General features: G+C 38.8%; 3 protein-coding genes across 4 annotated transcripts in view; 1 reads left to right on the forward strand and 2 right to left on the reverse strand.

Annotated features, from left to right (window-relative positions):
* Nucleotides 1-4,111: 4,111 nt before the first annotated feature.
* On the forward strand, nucleotides 4,112-8,695 carry LOC126380608 (high choriolytic enzyme 2-like). The gene is made up of 6 exons (XM_050030142.1): nucleotides 4,112-4,259; nucleotides 5,479-5,694; nucleotides 6,304-6,410; nucleotides 6,987-7,185; nucleotides 7,592-7,728; nucleotides 8,303-8,695. The coding sequence occupies exons 1-6, from the start codon at nucleotides 4,136-4,138 to the stop codon at nucleotides 8,570-8,572; spliced, it is 1,053 nt and encodes a 350-aa protein (XP_049886099.1). The 5' UTR covers nucleotides 4,112-4,135; the 3' UTR covers nucleotides 8,573-8,695.
* Nucleotides 8,696-9,662: 967 nt separating this feature from the next.
* On the reverse strand, nucleotides 9,663-16,619 carry LOC126380642 (seminal metalloprotease 1-like). The gene is made up of 7 exons (XM_050030195.1): nucleotides 16,458-16,619; nucleotides 15,436-15,557; nucleotides 14,664-14,754; nucleotides 13,165-13,274; nucleotides 11,760-11,970; nucleotides 11,002-11,138; nucleotides 9,663-9,994 (listed from the first exon to the last, which is right to left on the reverse strand). Exons 1-7 carry the CDS (start codon nucleotides 16,573-16,575, stop codon nucleotides 9,791-9,793), a joined length of 993 nt encoding a protein of 330 aa, XP_049886152.1. The 5' UTR covers nucleotides 16,576-16,619; the 3' UTR covers nucleotides 9,663-9,790.
* A 2,547-nt stretch (nucleotides 16,620-19,166) lies between these two features.
* Nucleotides 19,167-26,036, reverse strand: part of LOC126380161 (nuclear hormone receptor FTZ-F1 beta) — a 43,873-nt gene continuing 37,003 nt past the window's right edge. For both annotated transcript variants that reach the window (XM_050029431.1, XM_050029438.1), the window contains exons 13-17: nucleotides 25,174-25,398; nucleotides 24,688-24,824; nucleotides 24,019-24,134; nucleotides 23,334-23,488; nucleotides 19,167-22,695 (exon numbers count right to left, since the gene is read on the reverse strand). In XM_050029431.1, the coding sequence (XP_049885388.1) occupies nucleotides 22,588-22,695; nucleotides 23,334-23,488; nucleotides 24,019-24,134; nucleotides 24,688-24,824; nucleotides 25,174-25,398 (741 nt within the window). In that variant the 3' untranslated portion in view covers nucleotides 19,167-22,587. The remainder of the gene's footprint in view (nucleotides 22,696-23,333; nucleotides 23,489-24,018; nucleotides 24,135-24,687; nucleotides 24,825-25,173; nucleotides 25,399-26,036) is intronic.

Raw genomic sequence — 26,036 nt, forward strand, 5'->3', positions numbered from 1 at the left:
CTATCTGAAACCCATCTACCAACATGGAACAGTAAGTACTCAGCCTGAGTAACACAATCCGGCGCGGCGGGCGGATTTCGGCGAAGCTTCGTAAATAGCGACCACCCTGCGCAAGCGCATATCAGTTACACCGCCGCGCCGCTGTCGCCGCCGTCACCAGACCGTGACCTGTCGACCTGACACTGTCATGCTAACTCACAATTACTATGTCAGGAAATAGATCTATATGGCCCTAGGATCTTGCCAATCACGGATTATTCGCCTACAAAACATAAATATAAAAATCTCTATAAAAATAACAACATCACAAGCATGTTTGATATATTTTCAAACATAAATTATAAACACACGCTCATAAACCCTAGCGGCATAGGCAGAGCCATAAATAATCAAAGACAACTAAATTACAGCCACTGTTGATACGAAGTCCTAAGAACCTTATGGTGACAAGGGCTCAGCTAACCCATAATAATAGGCTAGTTTCCAACTAGTCAAATCAGTTACTTTTTACTAAACGTCATCATCATTATCAATTTAACAGCCACACTCTTGTCGGTGTAGCATTTTCCATTCCAGTCTATCAAAGGCCAATTCCTTGACTTCCCTATAAGACACGACGTTAACCTTTTCTTTAATCTGTTCCATGTAAGCTCTTCTTGGTCTACTAAACGTCAAAACATGAAATTACTATGGTATTTGTATGAAAAAGCAACCTATGACGTCATAGAAAAACGTGACAAAATGTCGCAATTATTATTAAATTTTTCTTTATTAAAATTCATAAATTATTAAGTTCAAAATAGGAGAAAGAAAACGTTTTTTGCACCTTTAGATACTTATGTCTTTGTTTAGTAATTAGAATTTCATAATTTATCTTTGACTTAGGAAATTACCCAATTATACATCATGTTAGAAAGGGCACAATCCCTTAGTCAGATTTTGCGAGTTTGCGACATATCTGGGTAAAAGGCAGCTGAACGTGTTCTATGTTTTTTTTTTATTTGCTCCCAGTCCAGCATTCAAGCTCTTTGTCATTTCATAAACTTTACTTTGATGCATAAGCAATCTAAATATACAATTTTGCTCACTTGAACAGTCACTAAGGCATTTTCAAAGTGCCTGTTTCTTAGTCCGTCGGCATTTATTTCCCGACCAATCAAAACACTATCTTTATTACTAAGCACGCCATACATTTAGCCCGCACTTTAAACGTAATAAATCTGATTAAATCAGCGACTCATTTAGCCTAAAGATTTCAAAGCTTCGAAATTTGTCCTGACAAAATTTACTGCTACAACTCTTGCGCTTGGCGAAGTATAAATTGATATCTGGGCGGTGTGGTAGCTAGAAAAAATTACAAAGGCGCGTCGCGTCGCTCACATGATGAGTAGTCATAGCTGTATCTAGGTTTTTTTTAGGAGTAAATGGAAGTGCAGTCGTAGCGATGCACTTGAGACGGGGCGCTGCGGAATCGACGCGGCATGTACCAGCGATGTGGATATGATGGAGCACACACCTACATACCAAAGGAAACTTCTGCTAGCCATTGTTCGACATATAGTGCTGCATGATAACTTTAAATCTTAAGAATCATAACATAACATTTTTAATTAATCATAACACTTTGATTATAATTATATTTGTGTCTTCTGGCATCACAACTTGTCAGTTAACATTGTGTCGAAAGGGATATAAGGGATATATATTATATACCTACCTAATATTATCGCTAAGTCGGAGAAAAAAATAACGCTATCAATAAAACTACAACACACCTAAAAAGTACTTCTAAAAGTACCTAAACGAATTTAAATTTTAATAATATTTTGCTTCACTATATGGAAATCCACACATGTTTTTTTTTTTTACGTGACTTATTGTAGATTTGCCACACGTGGCATTAACTACTTAGCTGAGGCATTAACTTCTTGGCTGACCGGACTTGAACTTACCATACTGCACGTATACATTATGCCGTCGCTTGAGAATTCGAGATCAAAGCGGTCTGCGCGCACGCAAGTGTGCCTGCAACATGGAGGTCGCATTGCTCCTCGGGGGATACTCGAAAAAACTTTGTATGTTTTGTAAGTGATATTTTATTAAGACACTTTAGTTGGAGCCGAACGGGAGCAGTATTAGCATGGTTTGGGTTACAATGAGCTATGAAAGGATTTGTGCGGAAGTGTAGTTCGGTGTAGATTGTTGCCATAGCACTAGCTTCATGGAAGCTCTTATAAAACCAGGCGGCCTATATCGGGCGGGACCTTTCGTTGTAAGTAGTAAACAGTACGGGAATGCGATCCCGATCTCACTAATTTTTCGGGGTTCATCCCGAAGCATAATATGACGAGATCCCATCCGAGATTGCCGGGATTGGGCGAATCTCCTTGATTTATACTTGTTGTTTTGATTATTCTGATTTCCAAAGGAAACTTAATTATTTATTTAGTAATACTGAGAAGAATCATCATCATCGTTATCAGCCGTACGTATACTGAAGAATAAAGGTTTTCCTCTATTTGTTTTCTTTCAAAAAATATTTTGTTTTAATTAACTTCACTATCACAAACAAGCAATTTTCATCGTTTTCAGCCATCATAACATTACATTTAAAAAAAAATACATTTAGAAAATTTCGGGATCTCGCGGGATTGATATTTCCAATCCCGCGGGATCTCGAATTTGCGATCTCGAGTCAGGATTGCATTCCCTAGTCACAGTACAATACAATGTTATACGTGTCGGGACAAACCCTCTTGGGGTTTAACGACGTCATATTAATCGGTAATGTTTGTAACAAAGCTTTGTAACAATAAATGTATAAATAAATATATAGATTTTATCTATTGTGTATGTAGGTTAGAGAGTCGAGATCATATCTCGACCGACAGACGCTATACGCTAACCAGCCTGGGCTGCATGACAACCGCGCCCGCGCGGCGCGAATTTTATCGAGCGCTTGGACCAATAAACGATACGAATGCTATCTACGTAGATAGACGTCAAACGGCTATTGGTCAAATACCAGGATATAGTTCGCGCTGCGCTTCTCGCGATTACCGTGCAGAGCCTACTGGATTGATTGCGATAATTTAGATTCAAGTATCTTCTGCATAAGCCTTGTTTTGTTTTGTTCAAATACTGAATGGCGACCACGTGTCGGACGATGCTCAGTGGGTAGGCCCGCTACAAGGTGGACCGACGATCTGGTGAAGGTCGCGGGAAGCCGCTGGATGCGGGCAGCACAGGACCGATCGTCGTGGAGATCCTTGGGGGAGGCCTATGCCCAGCAGTGGGCGTCGTACGGCTGATGACTTAGGTATAAATCTTATCGCAAAAATGCATGACCTATCAAATATCAATACCCGTTTGTTATCAAAGCCATAATTAAATATGCTAACAAATCCAAATGCAATGACGACTATTTTTATTAACCTTGGCTCAATTATTGTTATCAGCTGTGAATTAAATCTGATCCGATTATAGGAGTGATACTGAAATTTAAATTAAGTATCTTATTATTTTAAAATAATTATCTCTATAGTCAGTATAAGTTTGTCTGTGTACCTATTCTTTCAAATATAATCCACTCAGACGACGCCCTAAGCCGAGGTTCGCGCCTAATTGAGTACCATCAGGCCTGTTGTCTTAAATTTTGTAAGTACCCATTTCTCCGGCCAAGTAGTGAATGCCATGTGTGGCAAATCGCTCGCTTCTTTTGTTTTCTTCAAGATTCCACTGTTTAGTTTTTTAGGTCTGTAGCTATACCAACACAAACATTTTAGAAGTTCGTCTTCCGCCAGGCTAGGCAGGGCAGGCTGGTTAAGCTTCGTACCTTAGACTTAGGTTAGACTTCTTCAGAAATTACCATTTCGAAAAACAATACAAAATATATATACATAGATACATAGGTAAGGTACTAAATGCTCGTTTACAAAGTCCCCAAATCTTCTCGAAAATAAAATGTGATTGATCTTCTCAATAATCCTTAAAACTATCTGTCATTAAGGCGGAACCAAAGAAAACCCAAAAAAATAAACGAAAATGATTGATTGTGATAATTTAATGTAATTATTGTGATAGTAGCGTGGGTATATAATTAGGATTACTTAAGGGTTAATTGTTCATAGTTGACATGATGCTCAGGTTCTGTGTTCTCCTATGTGCTGTGGGACTGGCGGTGGGTGCGCCGCCGGCGCCGCAACGGACCCAGGCCGACATTGATGAGCTTAGACAGATCCTGTCTAAGGCGAAGCCAGGTACGCCATTGTAACACTTATACACACAGACACCTTACAGACATGTTAATACAGACCCCCCCCCCCCTTTTTACAGACATACATACATAAACAGCCTATATACGTCCCACTGCTGGGCACAGGCCTTCCTCAACCAACCGGAGGGGGTATGGAGCATACTCCATCACGCTGCTCCACTGTGGGTTGGAGGTGTTTTTACGGCTTTTATAGCCAGGACCAACGGCTTAACGTGCCCTCCGAAGCACGGAATCATCTTACTTTTTGAGACAATCAGGTGATTCAAGCCTGAAAAGCCTGTTTTTACAGACATCTTAATATATTTCCACTTCAGCACACACTTATCTACGATCTATCGAAGAGTAGGCAGACAGAACAGTTAACCAAGGAGTAAGTATCAGGTATATCTACGTAGAAAGCCCATTGTGTTTAATTTGACTAGAACGTCTCAATGCTTCACATTTTTGTCAGGTCAAATGTTAATCGAGAAATAGCAGGTAAAATCGGTCTCTCCACAAGTCGCGGTCTTGTGATATCTTCACCTAATCTCGCCAGAAAGAGTCAAACCATCTTTTCCGGGGTGGTAAACCCCATTGCATGTCCGCCAATCCAAAATGCACCGACTGAAAAGGTCATCTAAATCACACTTTAGTGTTTAGATCAGTGGTTCTTAACTGATGGTACGCGGGCCCCTGAAACCTTCCAAAGTGGTCCGCGAAGTCATCCATAATCATCAATATTATTAAAAATAATAAAATATTAAGTAAATAACAATTCGCGTCACAAAAATCGCATAAATTTACTTTAAAAATAATAATAATTATTTTTGATTATTATTAATTTCAAATCCGTATCTATAACAGAAATATAAAATAAATAAAACAGAAATCTCGTGAACCAATAATAAATAATAATGTTTAAAATCCGTCGACTTAATTTTTGGTCTGGATTATGATTTTAAACTTTGCTTATCTATAATCTTCGTTTCGTAATATTTTCTTTTATGTTGTGGGTTGTGAGGTGGATTACCAACGTCACCAACCCTGGTGTCTGGGTTATTATTTAGCCGCCTTAGGCCCCTGACATGACTCATGAAACGACTACGTGCTTACATCAGTAAATAGTAACCGGAACCAACGGCTTAACATGCCTTCCCAAGACGGATCATCTTACTATACTTTGTTTGTTTTTTTTTTTTTAATTTTGACCATTCACTCACCAGGCGATGGCAATCTGGAGGAGGCGATGGCGGAGCGTCCGTGGTCAAGCGCATGGGAGAACAGCGGCAAGTACCAGGGAGACATCATACTGACTGATGACCAGATAGAGGATATGGTCGCGGAATACTCTAGCGCCGAGCAGAGGAATGGCATGGCCAACCCGAACACCCGCTGGCCTGGCAACACCATTATTTATGAGTTCGCCGCTGGACATTTCTGTAAGTTGGTTTTGGTTGATTGCTGATGTTTAGTCACATACATACAGTCACGCCTATTTCTCAGCGGGGTAAGAGAGCCTATGAAATTCCTGCGATCGCATTTGCAGCCATCCTGACACTCTTCTCTTGCTTCCCCCACATTCATCAGTCGTTTCATACAGGCACGCTGCCGCGCTGGTTCAAAGTATCGTATAGATCCTTTTCTAAGGACATTTCCAATTTGGTCAATGTACGTCCTTCTAGATCTTCCTCTGCCAGCCCTACCACCAACCTTCGCTTTATATACTGCTTTTGTAATCCTATTATCCTTCACCCGTTGTATTTGTCTAAACTAACTTAAAATATTCCCTTCTCAGTCTTAGTCACTATATCGTCTTTTACACCACATCTCTCTCTTATGACACTGGTTCTCACTCTATCACTCAATTTAACACAGCAGATGTTGAAGTTGTCATTTATTTAATACATTGATGGATGAAAGGAAAACTACATGTTCAAAGCAGCTATAACTACTTATGCAGCTTTTGCTTTCAATTAAATCTGTTAGATATTTGCAGAGGGGCTTTTTTTTTTAAATTGTTTATCTAAACGTAACCTTTTTATCACCAGCTACCGCCCAGCAGAATGAAATCATGTCATCTTTCAACATGTTCAACACAAGGACTTGTGTCAGGTTCCGTCGGCGAACCAACGAGCACGATTTCGTCAGGATCACGGTAAGATATTCTATCATCTTCTCTCATGTGGGGTCAATGATCGACTTCATCATCAACCGTGGTCAGGGTTACTATTCCGCTGAAAGTCCATGGCCCATGTAATAACTACATACTTACTTAGGTAAATAGTAAGTATCATTTTACTTTCGGACAAATGGATCAGCCTGCAATGTCTTAACCAAACTAGAGGTCACAAAGGGGTTTTTGTGATATTTTCCCACGGGTATTCGAACCCAGGACCTCAAAATCATGAGCGCAACACTCAGAATCAGAATCCATCACGTTGAGGAGAACATTATTATAGATCGAATTAGGTATACGAAAAGCCAGAGGTATGACGTGATAGTGTAAACGCAATCCGGTCTATACGGGTTGCGCTATCGCGAGGGGTGCGATAAATATCGCAGGCTTCGATAAAACGACGCAGCAAGTGCTGGTTACGGCTAATTAAAGCCGCGCGCGATATCCTAACAATGCAGATGCAGACCGCATTCTATACTTTCTTTCCCTTCCAGTCTCTGGATTGGAGACAGAGAACTCAAAAGTTACAGGAATTATCAATTCTTTTCCTAAAAGGGCTGGAGCGACGGCTGCTACGCCCACGTGGGGTACATGCGCAACTTCGGCGCCCACACCTTCAACATCGCATGGCCAGGCTGCTCTAACCGCATGATCATCATGCATGAATGGCTGCATGTCGTCGGATTCCACCACATGCACCAGACGTACCCTCGGGACGACTGGGTCATCATCAACTGGCAGAACGTTCAAAACGGTCAGTTGGTTATTGTGCTTTTATCCTACAGGAACTGGGACCGTTTGAAACAGGCATCGAGTTATTGGAATATTCAGTTACTTAACAACCTTTTTTTTCTTTTTTAAGTAACCTAGTAACGCCGAGACTTCCAGATGGGATTTGGATTTTAGAATAACATTCGGTCTTGAGAATTTGAAGTAATGACAAAATAATGTCATTTTACGATAAATACTGTATCAAAGTTGTCAAAATTGTGCGTTAATAATTATGTCAGTCAATTGCTCCCAACTCCCAAAGACGTAAGACCTAATGTCTTAAAATCCCCATTGTTTATATTGTGTCTGGAAATCTCGGCCATAGGGCGTTAGTATTATTATGAAACTTATTTGTAAGTACATTCTGATGATCTTCTTTAAATTTCCAGGCATGGCGAGTCAATTCAATAGATTCTCCAACTCACTGATAACGATGCTCGGGTTGCCGTATGAATACGCCAGCAACCAGCACTACGGCTCGCACGCTTTCAGCTTCAATGGACAACCAACCATCACGCCTAGATTCGTGAGTGATTTCTCTAATATTTAACAGGTATACACTAACACAGTTGGCTCGACCATTAAAGACGGCGATACGGCTCACTCGTCACATTGGTCTAACAGAAAGCGCGGTGAGGTGTGGGTACTTGGTTCATCTTGCGATGGATGTAGCTCTGACTTCCCCTTATTGGGATATATAGTCGTATAGACAGACAATCTACTTCACGCAAGTAGCAAGAATCAAGCAAGCAACCGAACGATTTCCCTAATTCAGCGCTTATCGCTATCGACCTCCTAGGATCGATTAATTCTTTAAAATATTATCCTCTCAGACGACGCCCTGAGCCGAGATTCACGTCCAGCTGGGTACCCTCAGGCCTGTTGACTCAAATTTTATACCGGGTGAGCCCTCAGCGCTCCCCATTTGTCCGGCCAAGTAGTTAATGCCATTTGTGGCAAATCTACAATAAGTCACATCAAAAAAATAAATAAAAGATGTACATATTTCAGCGCCATAGGTGCGAATGAGCAGGACACATTGGTTGAACACCTAATCAAATCTAATTAGTAAATAAGTAAGTATATTTTTATTTGAACAGAACGACGGAGGCCAAATGGGACAACTGCAGTTCGTCAGTGGCTGGGACATCCTTCGCGTCAACCGACTGTACAACTGCCCTGGAGCATGGAATCAAGAAGTGAGGCTTGAAGACGCCAACAAACCAGCATACTACCCTTATGAAGAAGTACCTGCGAAAGTCTCCGATGAACTCGCTGAAACCTGGGTTGACGCACCAGTTGAAGACCAACCTGAAGTTATTGATGAAGAGGTTGATGCTGTTAAGGTTGCAGAAGTGATCGCTTATTAAGCCTTCTAAAATTGATTTTTGTGAAGGAATGATAAACTGCAATGATGTTATGTTAAAGATATTCGAAGTCTGATATTGTATTTGTTTATAATGTAAATATATTTTCAAAAGTACTTACCTAAATTTGGTCAATATACGTCCTTCTAGGTCTTCCCCTACCAGCCCTACCACCAACCCTTGCTTTATATACTGCTTTCGTAATCTTATTATCCTTCATCGGCTCTACGTGTCCAAACCAACTTAACATTCCCGTCTCAATTTAGATAAATTAATTACGTGGCGGAAGCAAGAGAAGTGTGTCAGGATCGAAGCAAATGAAATTCCATAGTCTCTGCTAACTCCGGTGGGAAATAAGCGTGAGTTTATATATGTATGATATCGTGATCAAATCAAAGCAAACTTAATTTTAACAAGTAGGCACGCATGATCCCTTTACTTATTCCCACATCAATCGGGAAGTCGTGATGCCTAAGTAGGTTATTAATTCCATCGTCTTACTTTTCCTGTCACCACCTTTTTTTTTTTTGACGTGACTTATTGTAGATTTGCCGCAGATGGCATTAACTACTTGGCCGGACAAACCTGTCACCACCATGAATAAAAATATCCTACCATTGCTGGCATTACCGGCTTAACATTTTAATAAAAAATAAATATATTAAGTACTTAAATGAATATAGAATATTTACATCGAGATACGAAATATTACCTACCAGTCTAATTTGCTAGCTTTGTGAATACTTCTTCATGAATGACAGGAAATTTATACACAGTGTACGATACACCCCATCTGTCTGGGTAAGCCAGCAGCAATTTTTACCAGGAGTTTCATCTAATGCAATTCATCTAAAAAGCAATATTGCAATTTGATATTTGCGTAATACTCTTAATAGTTATGTGACCTTTAGTTAGGTAAGCGGACCCCGTGAAAAACGGCATAATGCTAGGGAGATGATGATGGAATAGTTATCCAAAATGTCTAATATCTCTATTACTTTTAATAGATTGCTACAATTTGGTCTTTATAATATCCCAGACCATCAGTGATAGAAAGAATTATACAACGGAATTGACAAAATAAAACTACAGGTTCGGTTTAAGTTTCAGGTAAGTATATAATCGTATTTCTTTTACCAGACCTTATTTAAGTGACCAGATTAAATTTATTAGCGAAAGCATTTATAAATACGTGTGAAGCTTCAAAAATCTGTCAATGATCTATTTCTCCTCGCTTTCTGAGCCCTGGTTTCCGGATTCCGTAGAGTCCTCTTTGCTCTCAGAGCTTTCTTTGCTCTCAGAGCTCTCGCTGCTCTCAGACTCAGACTTCTCGTCCCAGGCTCCAGGGCATTCGTAGTGTCTCTGGAGACGGAGCCAGTCCTTTTCGCTGACGAATATGCGCTGACCCATCTCACCTTCGTGCTCCTGTAACAAGATATTGTGACATTGTGTCAAATGTCTTTTTTGCATTGGTCTTTTGCTATTAATAACGACAAAATATAAAAGAAGGAAATCAGCGTATTTTGGTTTAGTAAATACAACTTCTTGAAAGTATTTTTTTTGTTTCTGTAGCCTAATTGATGTCCCATTGCTGGGCAAAGGCCTCTTCTTCTCTTTCCAACCTAGCCAATTAATAATATGAAGACCATATTGACCAATTATATTGGGTCATCAATGATGACTCATCATCATCACTAATTTAAGAGCCACGCTCTTGTTGGTGTAGCATTCTCCATTTTTGACTATGAAAGGCCAATTCTTTGACTCTATAAGCCTACATAATCTTTATTGCGTATGAATGTTTAATTGTTTCTTGTACCGTATACATGCAAAAGTATTCATATAAAAAAAAACATAGGAAATCATTCGTACAAGTAAGTATTCAAAAGTAGTCGTAGTGTTTAAGTCAACCATTTAGAATAATTAATTGGTCGCCTGAATTACAGTGCATAGACATGTCTTTTCTGATACTTACCTACTCTTTGTGAATTTTTTAAATCAATTTTAGGATAGCAATGGTGCTAATTCCTGCAGACGCCATCTAATTTTATTTTAAGTTATACCTGTCATTTTCTTATCCGTTGGAAAAGAAAGGGACGCGTAATCGACAGGCATAAAATTTATGGTATACACGTCAATTTTAAGCAGAAATCTAAAACAACCGTCTAAAAATTTTACATCAGCCAATAACCTGACAGAGTTAAGTAGACAGCACGTCAAACGGATTACAAAACCAGCGTTCTCGCCTATTTTACTCACTCGGGTTATTCATTCGTTTTAAAATTCACTTGTTGACAATTATCCGTCCCTTTCCTTTTCGGCGGATAAGAAAATGACAGATATAACTTAAAATAAAATTAGGAGGTGTCTGCAGGAATCGGGGCCGATGTTTGACGCCTGAAGTGACATAAAAGAAAAAAAGGAGAACGAACCTGCAGTGCGACGATAGTCTTCTCGCCGTTGGCAGAGAAAGCGTAGGGTCCATAGTGCATGCAGCTCACATAGTCGTATTCGACGCCCAAGTTGGACACGAGGTTCGAACTGTAGATGGCGAAGTTGTGTTCAGTTCCTGGATTTTAGATAAATAAACAATAAATAACGATTAGCAGGTAGTGAAGAGTGTTAACAATAAGATGCATTGTTGTCTCTACTGTTTGGGTGAATATCAAAATGTGCCAAGTTTGGTGACGAACTTTCATACGGTACTACATTATAGACACTTGGTAATATTCTTTTGTGCAGATTATGAGATCGTTGACGACCTCTGTAGCTAACCCTGCTATCAGGATTAGGCTATAGAAAAACCCTGACATGACTGGAATTGGATTTCGTAATCTACATAACAAGCGACCAAACGACCTCCGTGGTCCAGTGGTTGGTTGAGCGTTGGGTTCCGGGTTCGATTCCCGGTGGGGACATAATACAGAAAAAATACTTTGTGGTCCCTAGTTTGGTTAGGACATTACAGGCTGATCACCGGATTGTCCGAAAGTAAGATGATCCGTGCTTCGGAAGGCACGTTAAGCCGTTGGTCCCGGTTACTATTTACTGATGTAAGTAGTCGTTACATGAGCCATGTCAGGGGCCCTTGGCGGCTCAATAGTAACCCTGACACCAGGGTTGATGAAATTGGTACTCCACCTCACAACCCACACGATAGAAGAAGACCAAGCAAGAATTCAACACGAACCAGGAATAAGATTCTCCTCAACAATCTTGACGTAGTCGTCCCTGTTGTAGGTGGACTGCATGTGGAGGAAGCCGAGGATGTGCAGCCACTCGTGAACGATGGTGGTGTGCCGGAAGCAGCCCAGGCCGGGGGTGTTGCGGGCGAGGTTCAGGGTGTGGACCCCGCGGGACTCCCAGTAGCCCACGTGGGCGTAGCAGCCGCCGGCTCCACCCTTGATTCGGAATTACAGAAAAATAGGCTAGTTTCCAACTAGTCAAATCAGTTACTTTTTACTAAACGTCAAAACACGAAATTACTATGGAATTTGTATGAAAAAGCACTCTGTGACGTCATAGAAAAACGTGACAAAATGTCGGACTTATTATTACGTTTTTCTTGATTAAAATTCATAAATAAGTTTAATAGAAAAAAGAAAATGTTTTTCGTTAGTTTTAGATGTCTTTATTTAGTAATCAGAATTTCATAATTTATCTTGAACCTAGTACACGACCCAATTGTGTTATGCGCACTGTCCTGTATAAACTCACATTCGCTAAGGAGTTTTTCTCTCAACCGGTAAAATAAATTAGAGCTGCACGGTTTAAAAGTGCATGTGCCGATGGCTCAAAAAAGAAAGACCATTTTCATCAATGACAATCAATTGAAATGGGTGACTTCTGGATAGTTGAGAGGTGGGTAAGACCTGGATAAATTGGGTATTTAACTAGGTCAAAGATAAATTATAAAATGCTAACGTAGCTAATCTATTCTATTCTATAAATAGAAGCCAGTCTAAGATGATCAAAAATCAATCTCATTTTACTTTTAAACTTATTTTCGCATTTTATTTATGAATTAAGTAGCAATGAGTACGTCGTTTGACCGCTTTTATTGATGACGTCACAGGACAGTATTTCCAGACAAATTCCAAAGAAAACTTTCGTTTTGACGTTTCGTAAAAAGTATCTCATTTGACTATGTTGTCAAGTAGCCTATTATTAGACTGGATAGAGATTTGGGTGACTAAAAAGGCCAAATTGTTGCAATGTATCTAAAAAAGCAATATTGCATTTTGACATTTGCGCATACAGGGTATGACATCTTAACGAATACTGAAGGGGATGACTCAAACCATGATTTTGAGTTAATATCAAATGGAATTTGGTCTGAATCAGCCCTCAAAGTTTTCGGTACGGATGTCACTAACACCCTGTATAAAAGGAAGTACGCAATGCCAACAAATGTCAAGTAATTTTGTTTTTTTTTTGAGATGAATTGCATAAATGTGGCCTTTTTGACTCCCCATATCCCAATTGGGGTAAACAAAGGTACCTCCATCGTAAGATGAACTATTTTGTTGGACCAACGTGATAGGTGGTGAGCCGTATCGCTTTCTAGAAGTGGTGAAACTGGTCGTCATACTTACGGTAACGCGGACGAAGACAGTATCTTCAGGCTCACGGTAACGGAACTTCACGCAGGACCGGTTCTCGATATCAGCGATGCCGTCAAGGATGGCTTGCTGCTGCAGAGGACCTGGAGACCAACAGAGTCTTATATACTTATCTGGGGCAATTTGAACACTGAGGTTTATACATAAAACTGAGTTATTGTGTGAAGACTCCTTTTTTTAACCCGGTATTAAGCTACCCGTCGATTCTTAACACACAAGCAGCGTGTCAACGCGCGGGCAACTGCATCGTGGAATAAATTGATAATTGCCTAAAGACCTCAATATCCCCTTAATCTCGCAAACAATTTTCGTTTGTCCTAAAATCTTTCGCCTGCTTACTATATCACTTTCCTTTTTTTAAAACATAATTATCTGTCAATTCGTAAGTTCAACAAACATACTTACCTAATCTTTTATTTACATTATTATAGTCATTAGAACAATGACAACGCAATAATAATTATCAAAAAATACTTCATTACAAAACACGAGATTGATTATCTGGAAAAGCCAAAGTCAACGTATTAATTGATAAAGAAGTCCTAATCCTTGATGAATTATATTAATTTCATGAAATTATCTTTTGTCAATGAAACTAGTTCGAAGACCTAGATTTGTTTGTAAATGACGCGAGTAAGTCGGTTATACCTTTGTGTTCTGATTAGAATTCTAATCTTTGATAACATAAAATTATACCTAGAATAATATATAAACAGCACAAGCTTCACGATTACATTCCGAATTGGACTAATCAAAGATATATCCATCACAAGATGAACTGAGTGAACTCAGTTTCACTGAGCTTTCTGTTACACTTAGGCCGTATACAAAAAGAAAGCTGGAAACGTATAAGCGCTTACCAGCGCTTGACAGCGCTGCTGCGCTGGTGACCCGCGCAGGTAAATATACCGCGCTGATAAGCACTGAACGGTGCCGACAAGCTTCAACACGCGCTGGTCAGTGCTGGGCGCTGCCATTTAAAATTAATAAGCAACCTGCCTCAACCTGCTTCCTTTATGCAGAACGGACCAGCGCTGTCAAGCGCCGGTAAGAGCTTATTAGTTTCCAGCTTTCTTTCTGTATACGGCCTAACGTGAGAGCCATACGGCTCCCCTAAGTAGATTGATGACAAGAAAAAACAGACGGACAACAAAATGATCCTAAAGTACTAGCACCGATTAAGGGCCGCGCCGGTTCCTAATAAGGCCATAAGCAAAAACTCACACTTCTCATTTTCAAAACTGCATCATTTCCCTCGCAATATCCTAAACCAAAACAAGTTAGATTCCTCATAAAATTATATTTAGTATTTTAAAAAATTTAAGTAGAAAAAAGGTGGCCCTTATTCGGTGCAAGTGCTTTATAAGGGTTCCGTTTTCCTTTTGAGGTTTGTCTTAAAAAAAGTCAACTACCCTATTCTGTCTATTTGTCCATTGTTGCTTATGTTTGGAATGAAATAATGCTTTACTTACCGAACTCTCCCTCTCCGAACTCCCAGACAACAGTATCTTCGGGCCACTTGGTGTTCGGCCAGACGTAAGCGTTGCGGCCCATGGCGTATTGCTAGAAAAAAAAAAACAAAATTTACGTAAACAATGTTTTGAGAAATAGTTTAGTTCTGATAAAGGAGCGACTATTGTAAGATTTGCGTATTACTTACTACTTTTTGTAATAATCTAACCTACGCAACGACGCTTCATCACATATCCCGTTTTCACAGGACCCGCTTAGGTACCTAACCTGAAGATTTGACAGGTCCGGTTTTATGCATGGGAATGCCTGTCTGACCTACCAACCCGCGAAGGAAAATCTAGCCCAATACAGGTTAGTTCACATACCTCCGAAACGCATTCTCGTGACGTCATAGAAAATAAACGTGATAAAATTTCGCACTTATTATCACATTTTTCTTTATTAAAATTCATAAATAAGTTAAATAGAAAAAATAAAATGTTTTTTGTCACCTTCTCTTCTTCTCTTCGGTCTTTATTTAGTTACTTATCAGAATTTCTTAATTTATGTTGACCTAGGAAACTACCCCATTCTGGCCGGTCCGTGTATGGCTCGCTATGGTGTTGGTTGGCGACCGGACGGCCTAGTGGGCCTTGTGTCATAGAAATTCATACAAAGAATGTTTTTTTGCCTGGTATGGTACGGAGTAGTGGGCACGGACCTTTAGGATTTCACGCGAAAGAAGTCACGAGTAGCCACGAGTACTTATGTCAATATTTATAAAAGACCTACTTGCAGCATGCTCTCGATGATAAAGTCATCGAGGATGATGTCGCCCTCGTAGTGACCGCTCATCTCCTCAGGGTTAGCCAGAGGAGCGGTTCTGGTACGAGCCAGGAAGTGTTCGCCATCGCCTGTAACAATAGTTGATTAAGTTATCGAAACCCTCTCAAAAATCGAAATTCTAACGGTTTGTTTTTTTAAACAACAATTACGATACGTAAAAATAATTTAAATAAATAGAAAATATACCTAATTCCATCTCAAAAATATTGTCTATAATACCCTATGGACAGGAGGAGGTGGTGCAATGGTTGACACGCTCCTCGTCCCGGCTTCACATGAGCTGCGGGTTCAAGTCCCGTGCGAGACAGATTTTGTTCGATTTACGAGAGTAACGAGAGATGTTACTCTAGTCAAACTATCTTAAAAGGGATTTAAGACAATAAATAAAACGTCAACGATCCTAAAACTATGCTAAACACAACTATATGATAAATAAAACATTGGTCCCAATATCATACCCTGGGCTACACTTACGCTTTTGGGCTAATAAATCTAACAACAGAAAAGTTAAAACTATTTTTAAGCACCTAGGAATAATTTTGTTTAAATTTTGCTAGCATTATTGTGCTTACCCAAAGGTTTTTACTTGTACCCCAAGGTAGAATATTAGGACCAATATTCTATAATTATTAATAAGTACAATTGCACTATTTAAGTACCTATAATTAGTATTGAACCGGTAAATGTTCTATTTATTATCAATGTAAAATGTACTTTAGTGTTGAGGTGCCCTTTAAGAAATGATATGCCGTTAAATGCAGGTACAGTCATGAGTCATGTAGGTAGAGTCATGTTCCCACTTTAGAACCCTGTCGCACTATCATATTTGACATTTAATGAGACTTAATGTCACATGGTATCAAAATGTATACATATTAGTACTCGCGATCGTACCTAGATTTTTGATAAAATTGTATTTTCACTGAATTCTACACAGGCAAAGATAATGCAACTTTGATAATACTTACTGCTCTTAGTGTTCTCCAGGAAAGACCTGAAGGCTTCGATCTCTTCCCTGGACCTCACCAGGGAAGGGGTGGCAGCGGCCAGAGCCACAACAAAACCGAACACTAGAAACCGCAACATCCTGAGTTTACCTACTATCAGCAAAACCACACAGTGGCTTATATACCTTCCTCTACATCACTTACCTGCATTATTAATACAAAGTAATCAGCAAAGATAAACTAATTATTGATAAATACATGTACTTACGTAGGTACTCTCAGTGTATTATTGATTGCAGATTAAATAATTATCGCTTAAGTTTGTCTATTATTATTATGAAATTATTTAAAGAGCATTATTACAGTAGGTCACAATAAAAACGGGTAAACTGAGGTCTTTGTGAATGTTTCAGTTTTAGCGAGAATTAGGTACTTACCTAATACATACAGTGTTAGTGACACCGTAACAAATATTGAGGGAGGAGAAATTCAGATCATGATTCTGAGTTGATACCAAGTGGATGTTCCTGTCGGAAAATTCATGATATTTTTGTGTTTCTGTTAATTACTTTAATTAAAATTCTACTTGATATCAACTCAGAATCATGGTCTGTATCATCCTCAAATCGTTACGATGTCACTAACACCCTGTATAGGGTAGCATAGAGTATTTGAAGTGAGCCTCCCTGCAAATAGAACCGCTACTACTATCCACGCCTCTATCACTCACACACAGTGTTATTGTTCAAATATAACTAACAGTTTGAACACCACACCAGAAGGTCTGAACAACATTGGATTAAGTATGCAATGTGCCATCAGTATGAATGATCGTGATAGATCATTAGCCTCCCAACCCATCATCATTGTCATCATCAGCCGTACGACACCCACTGCTGGGCATAGGCCTCCCCCAAGGATCTCCACGACGATCGGTCCTGCGCTGCCCGCATCCAGCGGCTTCCCGCGACCTTCACCAGATCGTCGGTCCACCTTGTAGCGGGCCTACCCACTGAGCGTCGTCCGACACGTGGTCGCCATTCTAGAACCTTTCCGCCCCATCGGCCATCGGTTCTCCTCGCTATGTGTCCTCCCCACAACCCACCACTGAACAATATGAAAGATGATAAGTATATAATATTCCTCTTAAGTGATTTTATCTTTATTTTAGGTTATTAACTAATAGGTAAGTATTCCTAATTAAATTCTTTTTGACTGTGGTGGAACTGAAAGAACGCATTTGTAAATGAAAATTACCCAGATTGCGCGATTATAAATGGGTTTGCGTATCTTTTGATTATGAATCTAGTGTATGTAAAATAGGTAGAGGTACATTTTGGGACATCGTCACACACACGTATCGGATTTGACGTGATAGTAGATACTCTGTATCATAATATGTTTTTGGGAAATCATAACTAGGACTTCGTATCAAGATTAACATCGATTTTCATTATAATTATTTTTTTCTAGTTCAAAATATACAATGAGGGACTTTCCAAGTTACGTTCACCAAAAACAATACGTAATTGTGATTATTACCTATTTTCTCATTACTCGGGTAAATAATTTTTCGAAAAAAAGATTATCCGTGCTTCGGAACTTTCGGGAACCACGTTATGCCATTGGTCCCGGTTACGTACCTACTTACTGATGTAAATAGCTCGTAGTCGATACATGAGCCATGTCAGGAGCCTTTGGCGGCTTAAAAACCCTGACCAGTGTTGCTGAGGTTGGTAATCGACATAACAACCCACACGATAGAAAAAAAGGACGGAACGCCTTCTGACTATGACGTCTGGTTGACGTCATATAGAATTATAAATGCCCCTATACCGTGCCAATTCATTAAGCGAATGCGTATTACCATTTGTCACTACTTATTTGCCCATTATCATTAACCATAAACCAACTAATTAGAATATAAACCTTCAGCAAGCCTTCAATATAGAAAAGGTTGACGAGCACATTATCACACACAGAGGGATCTTCTTCTTCTATCGTGTGGGTTGTGAGGTGGATTACCAACCCCATCAAACCTGGTGTCAGGGTTACTACTGAGCCGCCAAAGGCCCCTGACATGGCTCATGAAACGACTACGTGCTTACATCAGTAAGTAGTAACCGGGACCAACGGCTTAACGTGCCTTCCGAAGCACGTATCATCTTTCTTTCGGATAATCAGGTGATCAGCCTGTAATGTCCTATAACCTAACTAGGGATCACAAAGTGATTTTCGTGATGTGTCCCCACCGAGACTTGAACCCGGGATCGTGAGCCCAACGCTCAAACCACTGGACCACGGAGATCGTTATGGATTTATTGAAAAAAAGTTGCGTAAAATAAAAAATAATGCAATATAACTATTTTTTTATTATTATTATGATTGTGTCATTAGGGACGTTAAGCTAATCGATTGTCACTATAAAGCCTCTCATCCACTAGACAACATTCATGCGCAAATTACCGTTCAATATGTAGTTAGTATGAAGCGAAAATAGATTGGTACACTTTGTTTATTGAATATTCCGATATAATAACACTATCGCGAATGTTTTCCGACTAACTTAATGCGATCATCAACCACAAAACAACACTTCGTATTAATTATTCAATGAAGAAACCAAGCGTCCCGTTCCTTTTCCCGCCAAAAAGTCCACCGTACTGTACATTATTGATCGGAAATATTTTAAGAAAAAATACGTGTTCATGTAATCCAAAAAGTATTTATTTTTTGCTCTATATATAAAAAAAATCTGTTGTTTTAATTCTAGAAAATAAAGAATAGAATATCATTATAATAATACTTATGTATACAATATAACAAACGTAAAAATACAAAATATTGGACGTCATACCATTCTTTCATCTCCTTGTAATTTTTAATATAAAAATTATTCGGACTTGCAGGCATACCTTTTACTTTGCGACAGGCATACTACTTTACTGAATACAAAAATATAATCTTACAACTATTAGCTTACACTATCAGTTCAGTAAAGAGCCTTATTCAATAGATGCCACTAACAGCCGTTACAAACTCTACAAATTGTTATGATAGTGATATGCCCTGTAACATGCTATCCGCGACAGGATAAATGAGACAATAGAATTGATATATTTATCGCCTAACCAAATGTATTGGCTTATTTATCAAGTCGCGCGCGATACGGCAACATGCTACGGCTACAGACGCAGATTGTATCGATTAATCATAATATTACTTGATAGCTCTAATCATAGTGCTATCCTTCACTTACTCCAAGTGCAAGTAAAAGATAGTGCTAGTTTTCGACACTAAACTAAATTGTAACTCATTCTGTTGTCGGTATAACATTATAGTACCAATTCCACTATTCAATAGAGAATCGGTACCGTAATTTCATACCGGTAGCGTAACATTATGCCTTAACCGCTTTCAAGCCCTGGATACAATCTCTGTCGATTAACCCTGTGTTTCAAGTATCTTAACAATTTGTAAAATCTGAATCGTCTCCTTTACAAACTAGCTATTGGCAAAATTTTGCGAACGCGAAATTAATAGAATCACATAAAAATCTCAATGTCAATTTATATTACATACAAATTATGTGTGGCACGTATTTTGGAAAATATTTTAAATCCTATCTTAAATGAGCTCATACATTACAAACTAAAAATACAATATTTTGAAGTACTTGTGCCCTTTTTACATACAAGTATTTATTATCGAACAATTACGTATTATTTTCATATTTTATAATAATGTTAAGGTCAAAAAATAAATAAAATAGGTTCTCACAATGAGTCTATTAAAATGCTGGCAAAATATGATGGGATACGTTACTAGAATATTCGGTAAAGTTTTCCAAATTTAAAAGTATTAAAAATATTTTGCATGTACCTATTTTCAAAAGGTATATTTTTTAGTTACTAAAATCCAACTTATATTAGACACATTGTAAGTACTTGTATTTTGTTATTTGAATTATCTTCAGTTCTATTTTCAAATGGAGCCACGACACATTGCACTGAACTAATATATTAACATGTTCGCAGCGAAACATATTTTATTCCATTTTATTAATTAATGTTCGATACTTAGCTGTCTTCATTCTAATATAACATTAGCTAAACACTAACTTACACTAAATACCAAAAATATATTCAAATGAGAATATTATTTAACATACAAGTATTGCAACGTAAAATTAAATTGCTCATAGCAATATCTCATTTTACACATCGGCAGTGAGTGACTGGTTCAAGCTGTAGAAACAGCAAATTAAAAAAAAAAAAAACAAAAAAAAAGTGCGAGAACATAGCATAAAGTTTGTAAAAAAAAAATAACAAGATTGAACTACATTTATGGTTTTAAAACTTGCGCTTTATGCTAAGTATTGCACTGAGAATGTCAATAAACGAAAATATTAAATAAAATCAAAATCAGCATAAAAATATCAAATATGAATGTGGTTTTTAAATTCCAAATTATATCTCAACTAAATAAAACCATGCTATATTAGTGACGTAAATGAGTAATATAATAATTATACAATCAATAATTATAAAAAAGAAAACCTAAGTATTGAAATGTGTTAGTAGTTTTTTATAAAAACCATTAGTCTGAAGGTTTTACCCTCAGATTATTCTACAATACACTGCATAGTTACAAAACTTATTAGCGAAATGGCAATGATAATAAAAGTCTTCCCATAATAACAGGGAATTTAATAAATAAATCGAAATTCTACAGAATATTATAAAATTATAACATTGCATCTTGTGAGGTTTATAACTTTTTTTCCAAGTGCAAGCCGCACGATCTACTTTGTTTATCATAATCATAAATATGTCCTAAGCACAAAAAGTGCTAATTTAAGTCGTAAGCTAAAGTATTTATTTGTCATAAAAATGCAAAGGCAAGATTTTTTATGTGTTGCCATTTTATAGCGGAACTTATTGCGTAAGGAAATCTACATTATATTTTGCAAATTATGATATATTTACCGCCATATATCAAATTTAAGGCGACAACAATTTATGTCAAAAACAGGGCTTGAAATCGGCTAAGGTTCAAGTTTAGGCTAACGGTATGAAATTACGGTACCGATTTGGTTATGATCAGTACCATAATTTCATACCGGTAGCGTAAACTTTAAACTTATACCTTAACCGCTTTCAAGACGTAGTCATAATATGTCTAGCTTTTAGGTATTTCTACATATACCTAAAGAATATTTTTTTCTTAAGTTGTCTTTATCGTTTTTTTTTTAATATACTAATATCATAAAAATGTTTGCAAAAGCTAAGACTGAAACATTTTAGTTTAGTATCACTCCTTTTAAAACGGAGTATTTTCTAAAAAATATTACAGTAAAATTGAAGATAATTTTGCTATAGTCTGTAAGACGATATCCAAAATATACGTTTATTCACAAGACATTAAAGTAGATAATTGTTCCCTTGGCCTTATATTTAATATTATAAATACAAATATAGTACGTAAATATAAAAGCATAATATTGTGGCAGTGAAGTTTCTTACATAATTGAATATACTTTTTATTAGCTAGTTATAGATACTGTTTAATAATGATGATAAAAATATGTACTATTTTATTCTGACCTGTATATTACTTGTGAAAATAAATGCATTTGTGTTTTGTTGAAGTTGAAATTGTTGGCACAATTGTCGAGGTGTTCAAATATTTATTAATAAACGAAGTTTTTTTTGATGATTTTTTATGATGCAGTCTTCATTCAAGGCCAATACAAACAATCTTATGTATACATACTTTCAAAGAGTATAAAAACTTTCAAAGACATTGCCAATTGCTGGAACGAACTTTTGTGATTCTATTTTTATAGCGATTTTTATTTTTCAAAAGCGTAATTTTAACGCCAACGATGATATAATGGAACGCAATTTAAATTGTTTCTATTTTTAAAAACTACGATTCTAATTCGGTTTTTTTTATAACAGACAATATACAGTTGGCGCCAAAACATGCCAAAGATATTGCTATTTGACATTTGTTGACGTTGCGCATTTATATGCGCAAATGTCAAAATGCAATATTGCTTTTAGATGAATTGTTTCCATGTGTCATTTTTAACTCCCATGATGACTTCCATACTTGATTGAGCAATGTGTTCGGAAGACGAGGGTCGTCAGTGGTCTCCTCTGAGCAGCTCCATGAGGAGGTTGAAGCTCGGGCCGTCGCCATCCTTGGTCTTGTTGGCAGGATTCAGCATCTCTTTGCCGACTTGCATGAAGAACTGTAGAGAAAGGATTTTTTTCATATTATTTAAAATTCAGGAGACCTTCGACCAATAGCTGTTTGACGTCCATCTACGCAGATAGCATTCGTATCGTTTATTGGTCGAACCACTCAATATAATTCGGGCCGCGCGCGTCGCGGTTGTTATGCAGACCCGGCTGAAGCTGTTATAAATGTAAATAAGGTTTATCGTTAAGAAAGAAGAAAGATAATAAACGTATATTTAATAAAGATAAACGTTTATTGTAAGGAGGAATATGCTTTTCTTTTTAAGTTGGCAACATTATATAATGCAAAAATGTGAATCTAGAAATGTCTTCTTGTGAATAACTACGTAGCTTACCGCTCGCGACTTTGTTCCCATGATCTTCGGTTATTTTCGGGATAAAAGCTATCCTATGTTTTTCCCTAGGTACCTATCGTAGAAACTATTATAAATCGTGCTTGCTTCACGCTCGTATCGAAGCGTGCGGACAATGACAGGTCATGCATTGACTGACTGTATGTCTTGCTCTGTATTCAGATGACGTATGAGCCCGAGATAAGGATAGCAATATCACTACAGTAGGTATAATGACCCTAAGGTGGTCTCGTTGTGAGACTGATCTTTTACTGTCCGTGTGGTGAGACTCTCACCTGACAAGTCCGCTGCAGCTCCGGTATGCGCAGGAGCAGCTCGCCGAACTTGGCGGGCGTGTCGGGCGAGTGCGCGGCCGTGTACGCTTGCAGGGCGGCCAGTGCTTTTTCCTGCGATGCTCGGACTTTCTCCGATTCACGAAGCTCTGGCGCGTCTGTTGAGAACGGGATTTTCATGTTAGAATCGACATTATGAGTTTGAATTAACATCCTCCGTGGTCTAGTGGTTAGAGCGTTAGGCTCACGATCTGGAGGTCCGGGTTCGATTCCCGATGGGGACATTGTCGAAATCACTTTGTGAAACTGTCCTTTGTTTGGTAAGGACTTTTCAGGCTTGAATCACCTGATTGTCCGAAAAAATAAGTTGATTCCGTGCTTCGGAGGGCACGTTAAGCCGTTGGTCCCGGCTATTAGCCGTAGAAACACCTCCACCAACCCGCAGTGGAGCAGCGTGGTGGAGTATGCTCCATACCCCCTCCGGTTGATTGAGGGGAGGCCTGTGCCCAGCAGTGGGACGTATATAGGCAGTTTATGAGTTTGAAACGTTAGAAAAAAGTGAACACTTTTTGCTATACTTCTATCCTATTCTATTACTCGGAACCATCATTAGCTCTAGCTAATGAGCTCGCTCTAGCGAGAGGGAGCACTATAGCGCTTACAGATGTGATTCGACCGTTCAACTCACCCGAGGTAAGTAGTACGATGACCTTGAGCGCGACGTACTCGTACCTGTCGACTCGCAGCCGCCGCAGGTGGTCCGTGAAGCTCAGCATCCGCTCAATGCACGGCGTCAAACCCAGCCTGGAAATTTTAATGGGAACTTTAACCATAGATTTGCTAATACCATAGATTGAACATCAGCGCTCAAAAAGTGGGACGCAAAGTTACTGTTAATATAGCGACGTTGACAGTACTTTACTTCAGTGCGTGATTAGGCGCCGAACTGGCAACACGGGGAACTGCGTGATAAAATCTTGCGAAAATAGAAGCTCAAAGCGAAAAAGGAAGAATGGAACATCATATTTCTAAAAAGTAATGACATTGTGCATGTTATCATAGTATAAACATTTTAATTTTCGCAGTAAAACCCACCAAAATTATTATTTTAGTTTAAAATACACTAAAACAAGTACTCCCGGTCAATCCAAGTCGCAGTATAACCCGACCGCGTTACGAAGCACCACGCGCTAATATACGTAATAAGACGATGCGTACTTTCTTAATTTGACACGATTTTATTGAATGACTGACACCAGGGTTGGTGAGGTTGGTCATTTACCTCACAACCCACACGATAGAAGAGAGAAGATGGAGTATCCGGGGTAAGACAATATCTTCAACAGTCAGTACTAACTTGGCACTCTGATGCAGCGTGATGCCGCGCCCCCCTCCGACGCGCACCTCCCCCGGCGTGGACACGCCGCGGTAGCAGCACGAGAGCACCAGAAGCTCGCACCAGCTGTTGATCAGCAGGCAGATCTGGTCGTCGATCTGCAGGTGGAAAAAAGAGATGGTATTAAGGTAATTAAGGCTGTTCTGGGAGGAAATAAAAAACGTTCAGCTGCCTGTCTTCCCAACAAAAAACACTTTGTGATCCCTAGTTTTGTTAGGACATTACAGGGTGATTGTCCAAAAAGTAAGATGATCAGTGCTTCGGAAGGCACGTTAAGCCGTTGGTCCCGGTTACTACTTAACTTACTAATGTAAGTAAGTAGTCGTTACATGAGCCATGTCAGGGGGCTTTGGCGGCTCAATCCCTGACACCGGGGTTGATGGGGTTGGTAATTCACCGCACAACCCTCACGATAGAAGAAGTAGAAGAGAAGAGACTTATACTTACAGAGATGTTCTTGAAGAGCGGCAAACTCTTGCACCACTTGACGATCTTATAGAGTCTGTGGTCGGCGATGTTGCACAGGTCGGCGAGGAAGTCAGGGCTGGAGTTGTGTGCCGTGATGCCGCTCGCAGCCAACAGGGGGTTGGCAGACGGACTGCCAGGGGATTTGCCCAGCCTGTTCAGCTCCGACTCGTTGTATTGCCATAGGTGTTCCACGTCCATTATTTCCTGGGGGAATGGGGGTTTAAAAGCATTTTGGAGATAGGGAAAAAAACATACAATACAATGCAAAATAGGTACTTTCACTCATCACTTATTTAAGAGCCACGCCTTGTTGTAGCATTCTCCATTCTTGTCTATCAAAGACCAATTCCTTCACCTCCTTATAAGACTCTCTTTCCTTGTAGCTTCCCTTCTATGATGTCTTTAATAAATTCGTCGTGTCTTATTAAGTTAAAGAGGCAAATATTGAGAGTTATTGAGGACAGAAGAGGCAAGATGATTGGACACTTAATAGGTACTTTATTGCACCAAAATAAAAGAAAATAGTTACAAAAGAGACTTAACTAGGTACACGGCGAATGGCGGCTTTATCGCTTAAATCGATTTCTTCCAGACAACCATAAGGCGAGGAAATTATAATAATAACGGGAGGATTCATGTGCTGAAGTGGAAGTGAAAGTTTTAAAGAAATGCCTGGTCAAAAGTACTCTAAAACGGCGAGCGTGCATGAATAGAAATGTTGTATTGCAACCATGTGTTCTTACAAAATGTGGTATTATAAAAAACAGACTTCAGAATTGAGGACAGAACAGGCAAGATGATTGGACACCTAATAAGTCACGACGAATTTATTAAAAACATCA

The sequence above is a fragment of the Pectinophora gossypiella genome, chromosome 3, assembly GCF_024362695.1.
Source record: "Pectinophora gossypiella chromosome 3, ilPecGoss1.1, whole genome shotgun sequence".
In the NCBI taxonomy this organism is placed as follows: Eukaryota; Metazoa; Arthropoda; class Insecta; order Lepidoptera; family Gelechiidae; genus Pectinophora; species Pectinophora gossypiella.